The sequence below is a fragment of the Bombus bifarius genome, unplaced genomic scaffold, assembly GCF_011952205.1.
Source record: "Bombus bifarius isolate JDL3187 unplaced genomic scaffold, Bbif_JDL3187 scf7180000009111, whole genome shotgun sequence".
NCBI classification, from domain to species: domain Eukaryota; kingdom Metazoa; phylum Arthropoda; class Insecta; order Hymenoptera; family Apidae; genus Bombus; species Bombus bifarius.
This window is the reverse complement of record NW_022884904.1, coordinates 1,002,097-1,020,633: the sequence shown is the minus strand read 5'-3', so window position 1 is coordinate 1,020,633 and position 18,537 is coordinate 1,002,097. Positions and strand designations below refer to the sequence as shown.

General features: G+C 41.0%; 3 protein-coding genes and 1 non-coding gene across 19 annotated transcripts in view; 3 read left to right on the top strand and 1 right to left on the bottom strand.

Annotated features, from left to right (window-relative positions):
* LOC117213523 (histone-lysine N-methyltransferase 2D-like) overlaps positions 1 to 4,082 on the top strand; it is a 66,130-nt gene extending 62,048 nt beyond the window's left edge. For 8 of the 9 annotated variants that reach the window (XM_033458938.1, XM_033458936.1, XM_033458935.1 and 5 more), the window contains 3 exons: positions 380 to 484; positions 1,083 to 1,283; positions 1,636 to 4,082. In XM_033458938.1, the coding sequence (XP_033314829.1) occupies positions 380 to 484; positions 1,083 to 1,283; positions 1,636 to 1,797 (468 nt within the window). In that variant the 3' untranslated portion in view covers positions 1,798 to 4,082. Of the gene's footprint in view, positions 1 to 379; positions 485 to 1,072; positions 1,284 to 1,635 lie in introns of all 9 variants that reach the window. The other variant, XM_033458940.1, reaches the window with a different exon arrangement.
* Positions 4,083 to 7,053: 2,971 nt separating this feature from the next.
* LOC117213501 (MD-2-related lipid-recognition protein-like) lies at positions 7,054 to 9,325 on the top strand. The gene is made up of 4 exons (XM_033458883.1): positions 7,054 to 7,222; positions 8,348 to 8,473; positions 8,664 to 8,833; positions 9,146 to 9,325. The coding sequence occupies exons 1-4, from the start codon at positions 7,120 to 7,122 to the stop codon at positions 9,227 to 9,229; spliced, it is 483 nt and encodes a 160-aa protein (XP_033314774.1). The 5' UTR covers positions 7,054 to 7,119; the 3' UTR covers positions 9,230 to 9,325.
* Positions 9,326 to 9,625: 300 nt separating this feature from the next.
* On the bottom strand, positions 9,626 to 9,707 carry Trnas-cga. The gene has a single exon. It is a non-coding gene; the product is annotated as a tRNA-Ser (tRNA).
* Positions 9,708 to 12,219: 2,512 nt separating this feature from the next.
* Positions 12,220 to 18,537, top strand: part of LOC117213475 (echinoderm microtubule-associated protein-like 2) — a 32,025-nt gene continuing 25,707 nt past the window's right edge. For 7 of the 8 annotated variants that reach the window (XM_033458839.1, XM_033458850.1, XM_033458847.1 and 4 more), the window contains exon 1: positions 12,220 to 12,815. The gene's annotated coding sequence lies outside the window, so the exon portion shown is untranslated. The remainder of the gene's footprint in view (positions 12,816 to 18,537) is intronic. The other variant, XM_033458846.1, reaches the window with a different exon arrangement.

The window sequence follows — 18,537 nt, the reverse complement described above, 5'->3', positions numbered from 1 at the left end:
TGTTACTTAATCGCGAAACTTTATCGCCGTACTTGGTGTATCTGCAAGACGTGTGCATAAGGTTTCGTTTAAACGAATCAAGGTAGAATGATATCGTTTACGGAAAGGAGCGTCACGCCACACATGTCGCAATCCGTTACTTGGCGGCCGGTGTTTTATCACACTTACTATCGTAATTTTCATTATATGAAAAATGAAAATGCGTCGTACGAATTGTGTGAAATTAAACGGTCGATTTCGATATGGAGAGATGAAATTTTTTTGATACAATTGTATCGAAGGATAAATAGATAAAGTTCTCGTTCGCAACACAAATTAAAGCTGGATGATCTATTTTCACGGATACGCGGCCGATTAAGCATTGTCCTTGCGTTTGCAGAGCATTAACAAACGCTTCCAACGACTAGAATCTCACGTAGTGACGCTTGCCAGATCGGTGGCACACTTGAGTTCGGAGATGAGGACGCAACATTTGATGATACAGGTGAGAGAATCTGGTTAACGATTTAAAAACGCTTAGCTTAGAAGAGATCTTTAGAAAGACGAGATTTTCAGTTATTTTTACGTAGCGCTGTATGCAGTTTATTTCTCATCGTACATATATCGTACGTATAAGCATATGCGAGCATTGGCAACTTTTTAAATACTTGGAGTTTAAAAAGCAACATGCTCGACAATAAAGGAAACTCGTTTCGTACGGAAAGTTCTTTTATCGATGCGTGTCGAGTTTGCAATTGGAAAGGCTTTCGCATCGAATCAACAAAAACGAAATAAAAATGAAATCGAATGATCGGTAATGAAATAAAGACGAGGACGATTCAAAGGCGCTGTTTACATGGTCAGTTTCTTTAGAAATTCTTTAGCTACGTATATGCATACGTAGCTAAGTAGTGAAAACACGGTTTCTCATACACGGTATAGTTGAATCGAAATGAATTTGTCTGAAACTGTTATCTAACGACTTGTTGTAACAAAATCGAGTGCAATCGGGCATAGGAGGGAACGTGGGAAATAGGAAGGAGCGGTATAGGCGGTGAAGCGAGTGAGAATTTTCGAAACTCACCACTACCAGGTATTCGCAGGAAATGGAGAACATAAGGGGCGAGATTGCTGCACTCAGGACTCAAACGAGCATGGCAATGGTGAGGTCGCAGTCTCAACCGCTGATCAAGGATTCCGAGCTGCCGGCTCTTTCCAACCCTTCGAGGGTGAAAAAGCTCACCAAGTTCTTCGGCACAGAACCACCGCTCATCAGACTATTCCTCAGGGAACTTGGGTATGAGGTAGGTAATTCGAATTACCGCTGCTTTCGTTTCTAGTCGTATCAATGTTTCTAATCCGATCGATCGAATTATCGCAATGAATCGCAGAGCAAATTTTCAAAAGATACTCTCTTTCCCTAATCCCGATTAACGTCGACGATCGACATAGCGTCGAAGAAATTTGCGCGACAGATATTTCCATTTGAATGGTTCGCTACGTGTACCGATACTTTTATTCGTTGAAATGGACGCAACGGTGCGAAAAGCGGCGCAGACGCCTCGTACCTGCGATTCTTTTTTTACCGCGTTATCAGACACGACTAAAATATCATTTTTCGTTTTCTTTCGATTAACCAAATTGAACGTGTCCCAGAAATATGCAAATGCGTTTGAGAAAGAAAAAGTCGGTATGGTAGAGCTTCCCTACCTAAGCGAAGAGAGGTTGCAAAAAATGGGTGTTCCCTTGGGACCAAGGCTGAGGATTCTGCAAGAAGCGAGGATATCGGTGTGTAAGGATCCAATTTACGTTGTGTGAGTGCCACGGAACGCGTTGTTCTCTGCAAGCCAACGCAGCCAACTCCGAGCAGGTACATCCGGAAGCCGCCGAAGGAGAATTTTTATCCTTTCGTTTTTTAATACGATCGTGTTTCTTCGAGTTTTCAGGTTTCATCGTTATCCGTTCGAACGCTTTCGACGATCGGTTTTGAATGGCGAAGCGCGACGTTTCCGATTTCACTCGAAAGACGAGCCGATTTCCCCGATGGAACGATGAAACGATGAAACAATGAAACGTTAAAGCGGACGACTATTCGCTCGAAAAGTAAATTAACGTTTGAAAACCATGCAAGTCTAACGACGAAATAAATTAAATGTTCATTGCGTGTATTAATTACGAGTCGTATAGGCGTATAGTACTAAACGTATGCGAACTTTGATTCGTATATTACAGATAACGCGTATTGTTCTCGACTGTAGTATTAATACGTAATAAGTATAATCTGCAATGTATCGCGTTTAATACGTGCTGGATAGAACGCGCGTCAGAAACGTATCGACGATTTAAGTTGTTCCAGTTAAGATTCCGTTATTCGTCAACTTGCTTTGCTTCTAATTTTGCTTCCGTAATTTATTATAAATTATTAGTAAAGCGAGCACATCGATACGCGTATAATACTTATGTATTGTCATGTATAATTGGCTGAATCGTTGTCGGATATCTCACGTATCCGTGATATACGCGACAAATACAGGAAAGAGCAGTTACAAATACGAAGAAGCGTTGTAGGAGAAGCATCGTCTATCTCTATACAGAAAAGAGGTAATCGTTTAATTAACGGTAAGAACAATTTTTTACCGTTGACAGTCGATTAAACGAACGTTCAATTGTAATAACATTAGCGTAACTTTTTATTTTGTACACTGCACCGTACAATTACGGTTAATCGATCACCTAGGATGGTATGGATAAAACATGTTTTCTTAGGCGGACCGTGCGTGCGCTGGATTTGTTTTCTTGCTGCGATCGATCGGTCCGGGTCGGTGGAACGGTTCGACTCGATCCTCCCGATTGAGAACAAGCTCGAGCAGTTAACGTGAACACGCATTGAGAACGAGAAGCAAAAATAGATTTGCCAAAGAGACGGGAGAACGTCGCCGATGAAGTGGTGTGTGGTGTGTTGGTGGAGATTGTCGTTCGAGGAAGCGAGTGAAATTTTCTTCCCAAGTGTGATAATGTTTTGACTCGTAACCATTCGACAACTATTATTTCAGCTTTCCAGCTAAATATCTCGGCTTTTTAAAACTCGTTGCATCCAACGTTTTCGATCGCATGGTCGTAAATGATTTCAGTTTTTCTATGTGTTGCGTCTCTAAGAGATTCTTGCGATCGATGTAATTTGTCAAATTTTTCTACGTTTCTGCGTTTCTACGCGACATCGTTGCGTCTACGCGACGAATTTCCAGTTGCGATCTCTTCGGCTATTTATTTGCGATTTCCTATTTGCTTTCAACGATCGAACCACAGGTTTTCCTACAGTTTCTCGGTAAAGTTTTAAACGATGAAATAATCGGACAGTAATTTGCAACTGGAGGTAAATAAAATAAAATCGCGTTGGAAAGCATCGGAGGTTTTGATAAAAGTTTGCTTCTCGAAAGAATCGATCGTTCGAATAAATGAATTTGTCGTCGTGCGAAAAAGCTGGAAAAACAAGCAGTTTCGATTACGGTCAAACGACCACGCACACACACAGGAGCGCACGCGCGCGCGCATTACGGTGATACCAAAGAATCGATACCTGCTCCTCTGTAATGACGATTGCTCCAACAAGGACAATCTCACTGCGAATGACGCGGATTATGTAAAAAGACGACACGCCGCTTCGGTTCTCGATCGATATCAACAATCGATATCGAATTCACGTGACATGTGACTTAGAATTAGCGTTAACAGTAAATTTCACATTGATTTCATTAATCGATTAATATTCATAGGTTCGATAAGTATTTGTTACTAAGCATCGTTACATGTTGCACCTTTCTAACAGTTATTTCTACGTCTAGTAATATATCTTTATGTCATTGAATTGATTTTCTAGTTGGTGCTATTCGACACTGCCCGACGAAACTTTTACAGTTTCTGACGAACGTCGACGCGTTTACGCCGAATTCTGTACAGTTAATCGTTTGTGAGAACGTTTCGTTAACGACACGATTAATATTTGTATTATTATAAGTTTATTATTATTTTGTTAAATCTTGTATGTAATAAACAAGTGAAGAGAGCCATACGATGGTTCAATAAATCGTTTATTTAATAAATTATTTACACACGCTAGTTCGACGAACGGATCTGAACGAAATATGCAGCATTCCAATATTTCAAAGCATATACGTGCTTGATTTAAGCGTTTCCAATGCGAATCGAGGAGATTGTAAGTATCTTTGTGCGAAAATGATGGAAAGCTAGAAAAATTGCCAACGTTTTCTCTGGAAATGATTCAAATTACAAGCGATCGTTACCGAAATTGTTACCGAACAAAATTTTGTGACCGAATGAAATCGAATTTAACTGTAAAACGTCGTATTTTTCCAACCCTTTCCTAAACATATTCGATCAGCTTATAAATTTGAAATATTTGCTTTTCTGCTGAAAAATTTGTATTTTGCCGGCTGCTATTTGTTTAGCTGCTATTTGTTTAGCTGCTATTCGTAAACTGCGAGTTGTTCGCGACGAATCTTGTTCGTGATTCGTACGCATCTCCGTCTCTGTTTCTGTTTCATTCGAAAAGTAAGAGCCAAAGCGCGCTGTCCACGAAAACATCTTCTATTCTAAATTCTAAACTATCCGCCGACTAGTACCTTGTGAATCAACCGGTTCTTTCAATTGAATAATTGCATATTAGCTGTTATAACGCACGGTGTGCGGCGCATGGACCAAGTGATCCACTATTACGGCCCCAGCCATCGGACTAGCTCTAATCGACACTGCGAATAATAATTATTTCGTTGATCTCGTCCATTTACATTTTACGCCATCGATCCTATCTTCTTCCAATTGCTCGTTCCAACCGCGGTAAACGCTTCGTTGCTTCGTCGTTCGAGTCGTTGCTTCTGCGACGTTTCAACGTCGTTGTTCAGTTTCGGCCGCGAACATCTTTTCTCGTTGGGCAAAATGTTAAATCAATACACGATGTGAAAGATATACGGAATACCGGTGAAAAATGATAGGGATCGATTACTTTAGACCGTTTGAAAGGAAAAGGAAGAGACACGACGAATCGATGTTTGCGATTTTACCGATAATATGCTATTTATTTAATATCTATCTATCTAAGATGTCTTAACGATTCTTTCTTACCACTTCTACCGCTACTACCGCTATACGCGTCAGAGGCAACGTAAAAACGAATTTTCTTTTATCAACGTAAAATATTATTTCCACAATTTCAATTTCCTTTTTATTTTCTTCGTAACCGGTTTCGCTAACGATAACGATATAATTACGTTCTATCACGTTTGGATAGGTTCGACGTTACAAAAGCAAAGTTACAAAACGCCAATAGGGCATGGATCGCACTTTGAGAAACGGTGGCCTGATTCTGTATAAACTGTTACAAGGTTGCGTCATATTTTCGGCCCAAGGGAATTAGAATTCAAAAATTAGGTGAAACTCTGTTCGAGGTAAGTAACAACGCGAAGCTTCATCCCAGTTCTCCCGTAGAACTTTCCACACGTTAATGGCACGAGTTGGATAGTTTTACCGACTTTACGTCATCTTACGTAAAATACACGCTTCAGATCGTACCGATTACATTTTTAGTTTGATCTTTTACGAATCTGGCGTTTTTCTTGCTTGCCTGACACCCTAACTAGACACTAGCTAGACCACAAAGTATACATTTAGGCGTATGCTTATGGACCGCCACGGGAAAGAAAGAAAGGCAAAGAAATTACTAATTACGATTACTAAACGTGAATTATTCTACCTTTCGAAGAATTTGCTAGTGACGATGTCTGTAATGTAACGGATTGGAAGGCAAACTTTAACTACGTTAAATATGTTTCGCTTTTGGATTTTCTTCGTTGAATCGCGTACGAGAGTGCAGAAAGATTGGTGGAAAAATTGACCGTTCGAATGGTCGGAATCGTAACGGCAGGTCGCGGCCACACCTAAATGAGAAAAGTAAATGGACGTTGGGAGGGTAAGACGGATCTCGTATTTGAGATTTCGGCAGAATCGGCGGCGAGACCGAATTCCGGCATGGCCGGGCCACTTTTATCAGGAAATGCACAATTTAACAATTGCGTCCAATTATTTTTCCAGAGGTCTCGTGTTTGATTGGTCATCCGAGGTTGGCCTCGGTCCGCGGCAGCCCTTTGCCGGCCTTTATGCTCGATCCGCATAGCGACGCCACTCGAACGATCGTCGAACTCTTATTTCCGGCTCTGATGGTTCAAACGTGTCTTGTATCGTGTAGGATACGGCGCGTACTTATACTCGTCGAGAATGGTACTTTCGCGGCTAATCCCTGATGTTCGAAGCATGTAAAAAGTGGCGCGATTCGCTGCATAATGGAGTGGACGTTGGAAAGGGATCCACGTAATTGTAATCTTCGTGGAAAGGAAATACCTTTGATTTTCTTCTCTTCGATATCGATATAGAAATGCCCTTAACGACAGTTTGCTCTTATATACGAAGCGGTTGCCAATTAGGAAAAGATCGATTATGAGAACTGGGTTTGACGATAGTCGCTGAATCAACGGAACAACGGTATAGCGTGATAACAACGCGCGGTTGCTTGGACAGCAGACGAAACAAGCGTGTACTTGCTACTTTCTCGTTGCTAAAGCATTTTACACACCGTGAGACTCGCCTCGCCTCGCACGATCCTACATCAGATCTCACGCCAAATGGTCTCGGGTATCGTGTTGCCTACTCGACCATGCCGATATTGCCTCGTCCACTTAACCATCGTTTACGTATGTACTAGCTTCGACTCTTACCATTTCAATCAGAAATCTAGTCAACGTAGTTGATCCTTCGCCTGGAACAATAGTCGCCGTATAGAAATTTACGAGCCGATACTTTTTTCTCGCTTACTCGCCTGATCAAAGGGTACGCTGTTTCTTCGTTGCGCACGATCGCATTTGTATCAGGGATACGTACGTACAATGGTTTCTCGCTAGACGCAGCGAGACGAGTCTCACCGTGTGTAAGCTACTTGAGATACAATTTCAATTGACCTATGGCCCCACTCTTGAACCTTCCCTACTCCCCTCGACAGTCGTACACGTTCTGTTGATAGAGCGGAATCGTTGTCTTTCGTTCGCTTCACATCGCAACGACCGTCCATCGAGGATGAACCGAAACAGTGCGCTACTCGTTTCCCTCTTCTTGTTCGTGGCCTTGTCCATGGTCTATGCGGAACTCGTGCCGTGGCGGCAATGTCCTTATCTTGATCGTGAGTATGGCTCGTTCGATTCTACAGATCGGCATTCGAATCGCGTTTCCTACGAAATGGCGAAATTTTCGAAATTTCAATTTATTCGATTCGAAAAACTACAAGTTTTTAAAACGCGAAACGGTGTAGCGAGTCTAACGAGCGAATTTTAAACCGTTCGATCTGAAATTGGAAAAATCCTCGTGCGGCAAAATCGTCATTTGTTAATTAACTGTAAATTATTGCGCGAGAGCAGGCCGAAGACCACACGCGGAAAAAACACGATGATCCGTCTTTCTTGACTTTCTTATTTTAGCGCGGCTATCGCAATATGCTATACGCGGTTGAGAAAAGTTTGCGTTTTAAAAATAACAAATCGATATTAAGTTTTATAAGAAACTAAAGGTATAACCAAGTAGTATAAATAATGCTGTGAAGTCGATAATCGTAAAATGTTCGAAAAAAAAAAAAGAAAAAAAGGTTTCCCGGTAAAAAAGGAGAACACGACACGGCTTTTGCCTTTATCACTATTTAGTACTATTTATTTTGCCCGTTTACATAATCCCTTGTATGCGATATATTCGTTTGAAATCGTAATCGCAAATAATCATTTACGTAGTATCATGCGTATCGCATAAAAATCTCTAAATTCTTGTATTTACTCAAAGGTGGTGAAAACGCGAGTACACGCGCGTTTACTCCTTTCGGCATTCTACATATTTACAAATGACAATGAGAATTTACAAAATTATCATTTGTAGTTTTATAATGCTTCTTTCCAATTTCTACGTGCCGCATTTTGCCCTCTATCCACCGAATAGAAGATGTTAGATTTATAAGTGGTACATAGTACATCGAGATAAATGTACAAAGCTGATTCAACGGCGTATCGCGTTTGACTATTTCGTCACAGTTTTATAAACAACCGTATCGCAAATATGAATATATACGTGCATATATATAACAAGCTTGTCGCTATATCGCGTTCATAGCAGGAAGAGATGCGATAATCAGCAAAATTTATTTATAAACGTTACAGAAGCATCACCGATGAGAACTCGAAGCTTGGACTCGATTTCTCACATTCTACGTAGTAAAAGTTTGTCAGTCGATCAACGTCGAGAATTTATGTTTTTCTTTTTATAGCCGATACTCGGTCGAATTGCACTATTCACGAAGTATACATAGATCCTTGTAAAGAAAGTGCAGAAGGAAAACCATGTAAATTAAAAAGAGGAGTTGTTGGGAATATGACGTTCCACTATACACCTTGTAAGTATCGGTACTATTATCCTTTTTTACGACTTAGGGACAAAAATAATGTAACGCGACAAACGAAATACGATATGGCGGTAACATGGTTCCGTCTTTGCCGAATTTAACGTTGTAAATCAACGGATTTCAAGAATTTAGTTCGAAATACCTTGTGAAAATGAACGACTCTTCGTTTTCTATTTCCCAGCTTTCTCGTCGGAAAAAATACAAGGTCGAATCTTTTGGGCAAGCCAGGTAATGGATATTCCATTTTTGGGAATGAGTCCCGACGCCTGTTTATCGACTTCTTGTCCAATCGAAGCGGGAGAAAAGAACACGTACCACGTGGAAGTACCAATTTTAAAGAAATATCCTGTCGTAAGTATACGTGGCTCCTTTAGCAACGTACTGTCTATCGATTACGTTTCAATTAATTCTATTGCAAGTACATTTCTTAACTAAATTCTTAATTAGATATACGTTTTTTAAAATCGTCAGACTTCTCTATCAATCGTCCTATGTATTTGTTACTTTCGACAACGTGTTATTTTCTTGTACTTAAGGCGCAAACGTATCTATGAAAGTAGTTTCAGTTTAGGTATTATACATGCCTCATCGTGCGTACAGTACTGCTACTAAATTATACAATCGTGTCGATTGTGTGTTAATTAGAACTTATTTTTACTTCAGCGAACGTACGATCTTAAATGGAAAATCTGGAACGAAGAAGAGCAAGAATGTTGTTTTATGTTTCAAATTAAGATAACAAAATGACGTTAATTACGTGCGCTTCGCCGTCTTATTGCGTTCAATCTCGATTAAAATTTACCGTTCGCTAACTTAATAAAATAAACGAACAAGTATTAATAAGAGTTTGTTTATCCTTTCCCGTTACATACGTACTTGCGTTATTAAAATTCCTAGGATCGGTCGGTAACAACTACCGCCTAAAATAGCTCGTTAACTATTGACTACGAAATACGAGAGTTAAGTTAAAGGAAGAAAATACGAAGTACGAAAGACCACGTGCTTTCGTCGCGAAATTAATGTTCTCGTATACGTGTAAACGGTTCCACGCTGTTACGTACACATAAATTTCAACAATGGCTTTTTTTACAAATAATCATGCGTTACGCTAGGTAAAAGAAATGGCGGAAAAAAAGAAAACGCCGCTGCGGATAGGATTCGAACCTATGCGGGAAAAACCCATTGGATTTCGAGTCCAACTCCTTAACCACTCGGACACCGCAGCTTACGCCACGCTCGTTCGTAACGTTACTTTATTCGCAAATTATAATATCGAAAGAAATAATATTAGATAAAGCCAAAAGTCCTATGAATGTTCTTTCGAAATTGTAATGCACATAAGAAAGTAGAACAGTCTCGCATAGTATATTTCGTATCTATTCCATTTTTAGATATTTTACAACAGTAATCGAAAATTTAAAAAAGGTACAGTATCGGAATCAAACGGTGGCTAAAAATAACTTTGATTACGAGTTAACCGGAATGATCGTTATCAGGATCAATGATCAAAATCGTTTTGGTCACTGGTAATCGGTATTAGTACGTACATGCATTTACAGAAGACATTTATATCGGCTGTGGTAATATTTTCGCTTACCATATTCGTGTTACCATGTGCGACGTGTTATCGACTCGTTGCAGAATAAGAGCGTGCAACGAGATTCGTTCGTGGTGCAACGTTGACAGTGATTGCAATTAAAACTTAACGAATTACGGCAACAGAAATAATTTTTCACATACGCGTACGGTGAAATAGATCGTTGTCAAATACGCTGTTAAATACATCAAAATTTATACTTTTGCGATCGATATTGTGGTTGATTTGATAAACATCGATACTATTATATTCATAGAAGAGATTTTCTCTTGATAAAACGAACGAAAATCAATACGTATACGTACACGTATACCAAGCGGGCACATGCGACGTAAGTGGATAAATAATTATTTCTCATAGATGCCTCGTTTATTCCGCGGTGGCGTAATTTCAGTTAAAATTTCAAGCCGTGTATACACACGCGTACGCGTGCTATTTAGCTGTTTAGGACTTTCTCAACCAAAATCACAAATTATTTAGCGTCGACGTGGACTACTCGGATCTTTAGCTTGGAAATTACGTAGCACCTGTCGCAACAACTTTATTATATTTATAGGCGTACCGATTCTTTTCTTTTTTGGTTTAATTCGCCAAACGTACGACACTGCTATGAACCGATCGTTTCTCTTTTTTGTTTTACAACATTATATAGCGTCTAAAAATGACGCAAAATATGAAGTCATCTTTGCGGACGGATCAGCGACACCAAAGATGGTGATCGTCGATAAATATATTATAATTTCATCGCTCTATGTTTTAATAGTAGACGAAGCGCTGGAACTCGAATCCAGCGGAATCGAATCCAGAGGAATAAAATCGTTGTGGAAGTGGGCGGATTCGGTGGATCCTCGTAACGGATAAATGCACGGAGAAAGGAAGATAAGCGCGGAGTACGCGCAAAGTACTTTCGGAATGCAAAACGGTCTGTCGAACATTTGAATAAGAGTTGCAAAACTAACTGGCCACGCACAATATCCATCGCGTAGCCCAACAAAGGATACACTTTTACCCGGCGGACGAAAGAAAGTCTGGAAACGCGAAAGGAAGCGGTTCGGGTGTCTGTAAGTAAGTTAACGAGTAGGTACGTAACCCACGTTCGATACGATACGATTCGATTCGACGATTCTGCTCGATCCTATTCAGTTTCTCGCACGCCCGCGGATCTATTTCGGTCGATCCGTACGCATAACTAATTACGTGCCTGTCTCTGTTATCGTATCTGGCCATTGGATGGAGGACAGTGTCGAAATGACGACAATTCGACAAGTTTTAGGAAGTGGTGAAACGTATATTTCGTTAATTGGGTATCTCTGTTTTACGGATCAGAAATTATTCCGTCGTTTCTTGCTTTCCGATATTTTTCGCTCTCGAATAAAATAACGAATAATCGTATTTAAGTATTATAACGTATTTAAGTCGTAAACCATAAGTCATACCCTTAAGGGCTTTATTTCGTCGCTGTCGATTTCATTTTTCTCGAACGTTGTAAGCGAAAGCCGATCTTTCGATCGTTCGTTACCAACGAGGCATCGTTTCAATGGTAACGCGATGAAAGAAGAATGGGTTTGCCGTTTGAACGTTGCAGGTGTCGATCGAATACGAAGTAACACACGACAAGAATGCAATGAATTTAATAATTCGAACGAGCCATGGACAGCGTTACGGGAGAAGAATTTATAATTAATTGGAACGCGCACACCGGCTCCTACATTTATTATTTAAAATTTAATTGAAACGAAAACGAAATTTACTTAATTATCTCTTATTTAACTCGGGAGCGTTAATCGAAAAAGACATATTACGTGAAACTGATCTACTTGATCTTGACATAAAATAAAATTACTTTGAACAAATTTTGCTTCGACAAAAATTTGTCCACCGATTTGTGTGACAAAAAGAAAAAGAAAAAAAAAAGGTGGAAACGAAAGAGGAAGACACTCGTAGCGTGGAGCGTGCGATAGGCGTATCAGGAAAAACGGAGTTAAACGCGGCGTTAATTTAGGCGAGAAAAAAAGGAAGAAAATAAAGTAAATCGAAAGCAAAGTATATTTGGAAAGCGGTCGATCGTTTTCTGTCGCAATGGTACGTCACTGCGTCGGCTCACACCTGTTGCCCTGAATAGAACACGCGGGTGATACGTCACTGGCCGTAAACTGTTGGCACGGCTCACCTGTTGGCCTCAACAGTGCTTGGCTGGGTTGTTGAGCGTGCGGTTCCTTTCGCCCGGCGCTGCTTCGCGATCGCTTCGTTATCGCGTCTCCGTGGTCCCTTGGTGGTGCGTTTCCGTGAGAACTTCGTACGAATCGCGGTTTCGAGTCGAAGAAATCACTCGGCCGTTGGGATTCGGCGTTTCGCGAATCCGTGTAAAGGACAAGGGCGACGGCATCGCTGGGAAGCATCGACGACGCCCAGAAAATTCAAAACGGAAAACGACAAACGAAGAACGCGTCGATCGTTTAGTAGGTGGTAGAAAAACGAAAAGAAAGGAAAGGGGAGAAGAGCAACGGCGGCAGGGCTTTCCACGGATTCCTGAACGCCGTGAATTCGCCTGGAGCCGGATTGTATGCAAATACCTAAGGAAATATCCGCAAGCTTGTTTCTGCCTCTGTCCGACCCCACCAGCCTCAGCCCCGGCTATCGTGTCGTTATTTACGCTGCTGACTAACGTTCCTGTCTTCCCGTGGAAGAGGTCCACTCCGTCCGATCGTGCATACCGCACGATCGTTTCGCACACAGGTAATGCCGTGCATCTTTTTTCTTTTCCTTTTTTTTTCCTTTCCGTTTCTTTTTTCTTTTCTTTTCTTTCCTTTTCTTTTCTTTCCTTTGCTTTTGTCTCGTTATTCCTTCTACATTTCTTTCTTTCTTTCCTTCTTTCTCTTCTTTTTCTTTTCCCGCGTGTTCGTCACGCGTTCTCCGTAGATCAGCCGAATCGCCGTTACGTTCGAAAGAAACACGGATATTCTTTATTTAACGGCGTCCAATTAGCGACTGTGATTATTACAAAACTATTATCGATTTGAGATTTGGATTCTTTGGATCCTCTCGCGATCGAGTTCGATGCACGATGCACGTGCATCGGCTACCACGTTCGTCAGATTACCGATCCAACTGGATTTTCGGTATATATTCGTATATATTTGTATATACACCAATATATATATATATATATATATATATATATATATATATATATATATGTGCGCGCGTGTGTATGTGTGTAGATATACGAAAGGCAGTGCGCTCTGCTTTGACCTTGTGATAGTATTAAATCGATAGCGTTTACATCTCGTAACAATGCGTATTCTTAGAGACAAATTCGAAGCAGCAAGAATGTACGTATGTACAAGTCGTTTCGTATATTCGTTACCTCGTCGACTCGGATAAGGCTACTAGACGAGAACTGTTTAGCGTAGAATTTGTACTTACGCATGAACGTACAACGCGTAAATGAACGATGAAATTAATCTATATATCGAATACGTTTCGTTTGTCGCGGATGATATCTTTAGGAAAGAGAAAGCGAAAGAAATCTCGGATTCGGATGGCATTCGTTCGTTTCGGTCGAGCAAAATAATTTGCGGAAAAAAGCGCGTCCGAACGATAAGAAAGCGAATATGTAATAACGTTGATATTATTTGTTTCGTTGCTCGATTATACGCATCGTTGTTGGATTCGGAACGTTATCTGTTGTAATTACGTGAAAGACGATAACTCGACATCGATATACGCATAAAAAGACGGTGACGCGCGTGATTGTTGTTTGACAAGTGCTTGCCGCAATAGGATACGGTTGACAGAAAGCATAACGTGTTGCGTGATTTTCTTACACACCCGTCTTTAGTCCTTTACCCGTGTGAAATTCATTTCGTCAGCGAGGCTGAAAAGGTGAAAGTACAATTCCCACAGCTGCCAAGGGACTACCACGCTCTCAACTTTTCCCTAAAAGTAATTTCGGATCGGCGTCGCTCGCCGGGCCGTGAAAATAATCTTTGATCGAACGTTATTCCTTCGATACGAGCGTGTACTCGTTCGCGTAAAAACCCTGGACCGTGCGGTTGCAAATTTTCCAGCAAACGACATTCCGTGATCGCCGAGTCAACATTCGCGTCATAATGTCGACTCGACACGGATCGTTAAGGATTTATACGTGCATTTTCATTACGTTCTTTTCTAGTTTCTTTCGTATTTCTCAAACATTTGACGATTTGAACTCTTTGTCTGCCATAGGCCTACTTGTATACGTACGTGCGTCTAACCGACTATGCATTACGCATAAACGAACGTCGTCCAGATAGCCTGCACACTCGACGTATACTTGATCGGTTCGAAATTATCGTTAACGTTTTATAGATCGTCGCAGCTATGTGTAACATTACTGGTTACTCGTATGTAATAAGAAAATGGCGACAGCCATATATTCGGACCGAAATACACCACGACTCTTTGCCACTTGCGATCAACTCGCGCACCACTCGTAGCCGCGCGAGCACAAAATTCACTGTCGAGTACGACACAATTTCCATTCGCGCTGTCGCCAACTAACTAATGGATAAGTAACTAATGGACTCTGCGGACACGACTGTGCGAGAGCGTGGTATGTGTAAATTGAAAATAAGAGCGCGTTGTCGTCACCGATTTTCGACCAACTGTCGCTAGGATCCGCCGTTAGAAGCGTGCCGATTCGATTTCGGCAAGTTTGAGCGTGTCCACGTCGCTTCCAGACGGACCATAAACAAGATATCGTCTCGAGGCGAAGATACAGAAATTTTTTAATCGACACCGTTACGTTCCACTTTTTCTCTTTTTCTTTCTCTTTTCCTTTTTTCGCGCTACCAAACACCACCGATAAGAGTCGCGCTCTTTACGCCTCACGACTCGACGTAGTTAGGTAGGGACAATGGAGAGAGAAATTACAACGCCGAATGTCGTGAGAAATCCGGCAGCACGTTGTCGGCTCATTGTCGGAACCGGTGCTCGTAAATGGCAAAGCGGTACGCTTCGAATCTTGTTCGCTTTGTTTTTCGCAAAACGCTTTTATTTCCACGTAGACCGTGTATCGAGCAACGAGACGAAACGATAGATGGCAATGCTTTTTCGCTTTTTCACAGTTTCCTATGTTCGATGAATTAACTTTAAATTGCCAGAGAATCTCGAGATACGTTGCCAGAGCAAAACGATCGAGGACTTTATTTTACCCGGACATCGGCAAGAGACTTTTTTTTTTTTTTTTACTCTCGGAAAGGCTGTAAAGAAAAGAAAATCCGATGTACGGAGAATCTGATTGTCTATCGAGGGGCACGCGTTACGAAACTACGGTACTAAACGATCGATATCGTTGTATGTCGTATCGATATTGTTCTCCTATCTTTAGTACGAAAGATACGTAAGACACGTAAGCCCCGTTTTCGTAATGGAGAACGGTGTTTGGCTGCTCACGATAAGTGTCAAGGTTGTTGGAATAGTGAATCACAAGGCGCTCGTTTAAGGCGTTTAGATCGTCGAAATTGCGTGGAAAATTGTTGTAATCCTGCGATGATGCAAACAAAAAGAAATACAAGGAAGAAGTACCGGCAGGAAGTTCATTGTTGAGAACCTTCGCGATTTAATCGTGCCGATACGTAATAGGAAGGAATTGCAAATGAAGTTTTTAAAAACAGGCTGCGTGGATATTGGACTTGACGATGACACGTACATGTCAACGATGAATACGTACGCAAATTTGTATAGAGCGAGTTTCGTCAAATTAACGGGCAACCTAGTAAATACTGGAACAGCGTTTGCGAACAAAGTCTGAGGTTGGTTTGCAATTAGTCGCGATAAAGACCAACGAACGCTTTGGCGCTTTTTATTTCGAGCCGAAGCGGAATTACAGCTCGACACACACCATCGTCCACCTTTCATCGAGAATCGTTCGTCCGTACGCCTTCCGCGCCTACGATTACTCTAGTCTCGTTGGCGATTTATTTCAAAGGAAAATGACTAACATTGCCGTTTACTAAGATATTACTAAAAATATTAATTTGTCGTTTACGATAATCGTTCGAACGATACGATCAACGTGCCGATCGCAAATTCGTAATAAAATACATTTTGGAGATAATAGCAGTAGATAGTTGGAACGATGCGATCTTTAGCAATTATCTTTCAAAGGATAAAGTTTACGCGAAATGCGGCTCGAGCTTTTCGTTGATTTGTAGTGGTAATAATTCCATCTATTCGATGGAAGAGTTCGGAAAAAGTAGAATAATGATTTTCTGTGAAACACTGGCGACCGCTGGAACTCGTTCTCCATTCTCCGGAACGAAAATTTAAATTGCGATCTTAGAATGCCGCGGTAGCTATCTTGCGAGTGAAGACACCTTGAACAATCAGCAGTTAAATCTAACATAAACGTTTAACGATATAATTTGGGGGGTACGTGCGTAAAATACGCGAGACGCGTGAGATAGGCTGTAATTAAACGAGGTGGGCTTAGAAAACGCATTTATTAAGATCTTTGTTCGACCGTTCGTTACCTAACTATTCGTCCTTTTGCCATTATATATGCCAAAATATAATCCGTCTTTTCGAGCGACAGTGCGAATAGACTGAAACTAGAGCTCGTACATATAGAACGCAAGAATACGTTTGGGAAAATACAGTATCACGTATTTAGTTAGTATCACTGGAAAGTGGACAAGTTTCGACAGAGTTGGCGCATTAATTCCGTCGTCGTCGACACGCGAATGCACGCTTTGCACGGTTTGCATAGCATTGCAGTTTACTGACCTTGGCGTTACGTGTACCAAGGCGTGCGTTTCTCGATAAGCAACTCGGTAAATCGATGAACTTAAGATAGTCGTTAGAGACACGTTTCGAATATCGCGAAAAAATCGTCTTAACAACCGGTCGAATAGTTATAAATCAAAACGTGTAGTCGTAAATTAATTCTGCGCTGTACGCGCAAGTGCATAGTTTGCATCGCGTCGCAGTTGAGCGACCTCGAAGCGAAGTAACGATGGCGGTTAAATTCACCTCATTGGAATTTCAACTATTCTATCGTAGGACAATACCAACGCGGATGACAATAAAGTTCTCTTCATTTTCGATACACGGTACGTACATAATACGCAGGTACTAGCGGGTATAACGTTATTCTCGCTTAATGCTGCGATTTTATTATCCGTGTCGTTCGCAGAAAGGGCCACAACTTGCCTAATTTTTCTGTTTTATTCGCTACATTGCGTATACGTGTTTCTTATTCGCGCAACTCCTGGTCGAACGCAACGTGGGACGATAGCATTATGCAAATTTCGCTACTCTATCCTATCCTCCTATCCTATCGTGTTAATGACACGGTAGCAAAGGACAGATAGCCAACGTGGAATCAAATTTATGCAAGTATAGTCGTCATCGACTTCTAGCTTCTAATCACGAGCCACCGTCACGCGTTTCCCACTACGTGTGTCGAATTCTAGACACATTGATAACGGTCTATACGCATACTAAACCAATTTTTGCGTTAATGTCGATCGACGTTCAATGAGTTGTGCTCTTTAACCAACATAATCGTAAATCGTTGTAAATCGTGCGTTGAGATCAGGGAGAGAGAGATGTGGTGTAATCGAACCCAGTTTGAAAAATGTTCGAGATAATCGCGCACAATCTCAGTAATAAAACGTATCTTCTATATAAACTCTTATACTCGTCGAGTCGTATCATGATCAGAAGACGTTCGTATAATTATATACCTATTTCGAATTGATTGATATCCGTGACGCATACATCGCAACGCTTTCAAGAAGGTATCTTGACGAGTACGGCGTCCTATTGTAACCATATGTCTCGATAATAAATAGCAATTACAACCGCCTATATGAAACATTAATTAGGTTAACGTGCCACTTTAACAATTTTCTTCGATCGATACTGAGTCGTAACTTTCAAACCGATACTTTCACGTATTTGTAAAAATATACTTTATTTATCGCGATATATAAAATGTTGAAAAATTTCTTATACAACGCAATGGGTTGAAAATTTCTCTTGACTCTAAGTAATCGCATCAAGGTCGTTGTGTTTGGAAGGCCGATGCTATTGGAGTATTTGCGCACAATTACAAAAGTCTGTCGCGAAAACTCGATACTTCTTCGGTGCTAAGTGATGTTTAAGGAAATGAACTGTGTGTGCGTGTGTTTGTGTGTATCACTAACGATAAGAAGATAGAGGATACGATCGCTCGAAGTTAGACATCGAGACCCTTGGAACCATCGCTTCGCCGGTCTTTTCTAATTCTAATGTTTACTCTGACATTTAATGTTACGTTTGTGACGCATCGGTCTCGAAAAGAGTTGAAAAAGTAGAAATTTGTTATAACATATAGGCAACTTGGCAGGGACAGGGGGACATGCGGAATTGTTTAATATCGTTTTCATATAGTATACCTAACCCCAACCTGCTTAAAGTTCGATAGAACCAG

Coding starts and splice junctions, on each gene's coding strand:
- LOC117213501 (XM_033458883.1), top strand. CDS start 7,120: ATGAACCGAAACAGTGCGCTACTCGTTTCCCTCTTCTTGTTCGTGGCC. Junction 7,223..8,347: donor GCAATGTCCTTATCTTGATC/GTGAGTATGGCT, acceptor TTCTTTTTATAG/CCGATACTCGGTCGAATTGC. Junction 8,474..8,663: donor GACGTTCCACTATACACCTT/GTAAGTATCGGT, acceptor TCTATTTCCCAG/CTTTCTCGTCGGAAAAAATA.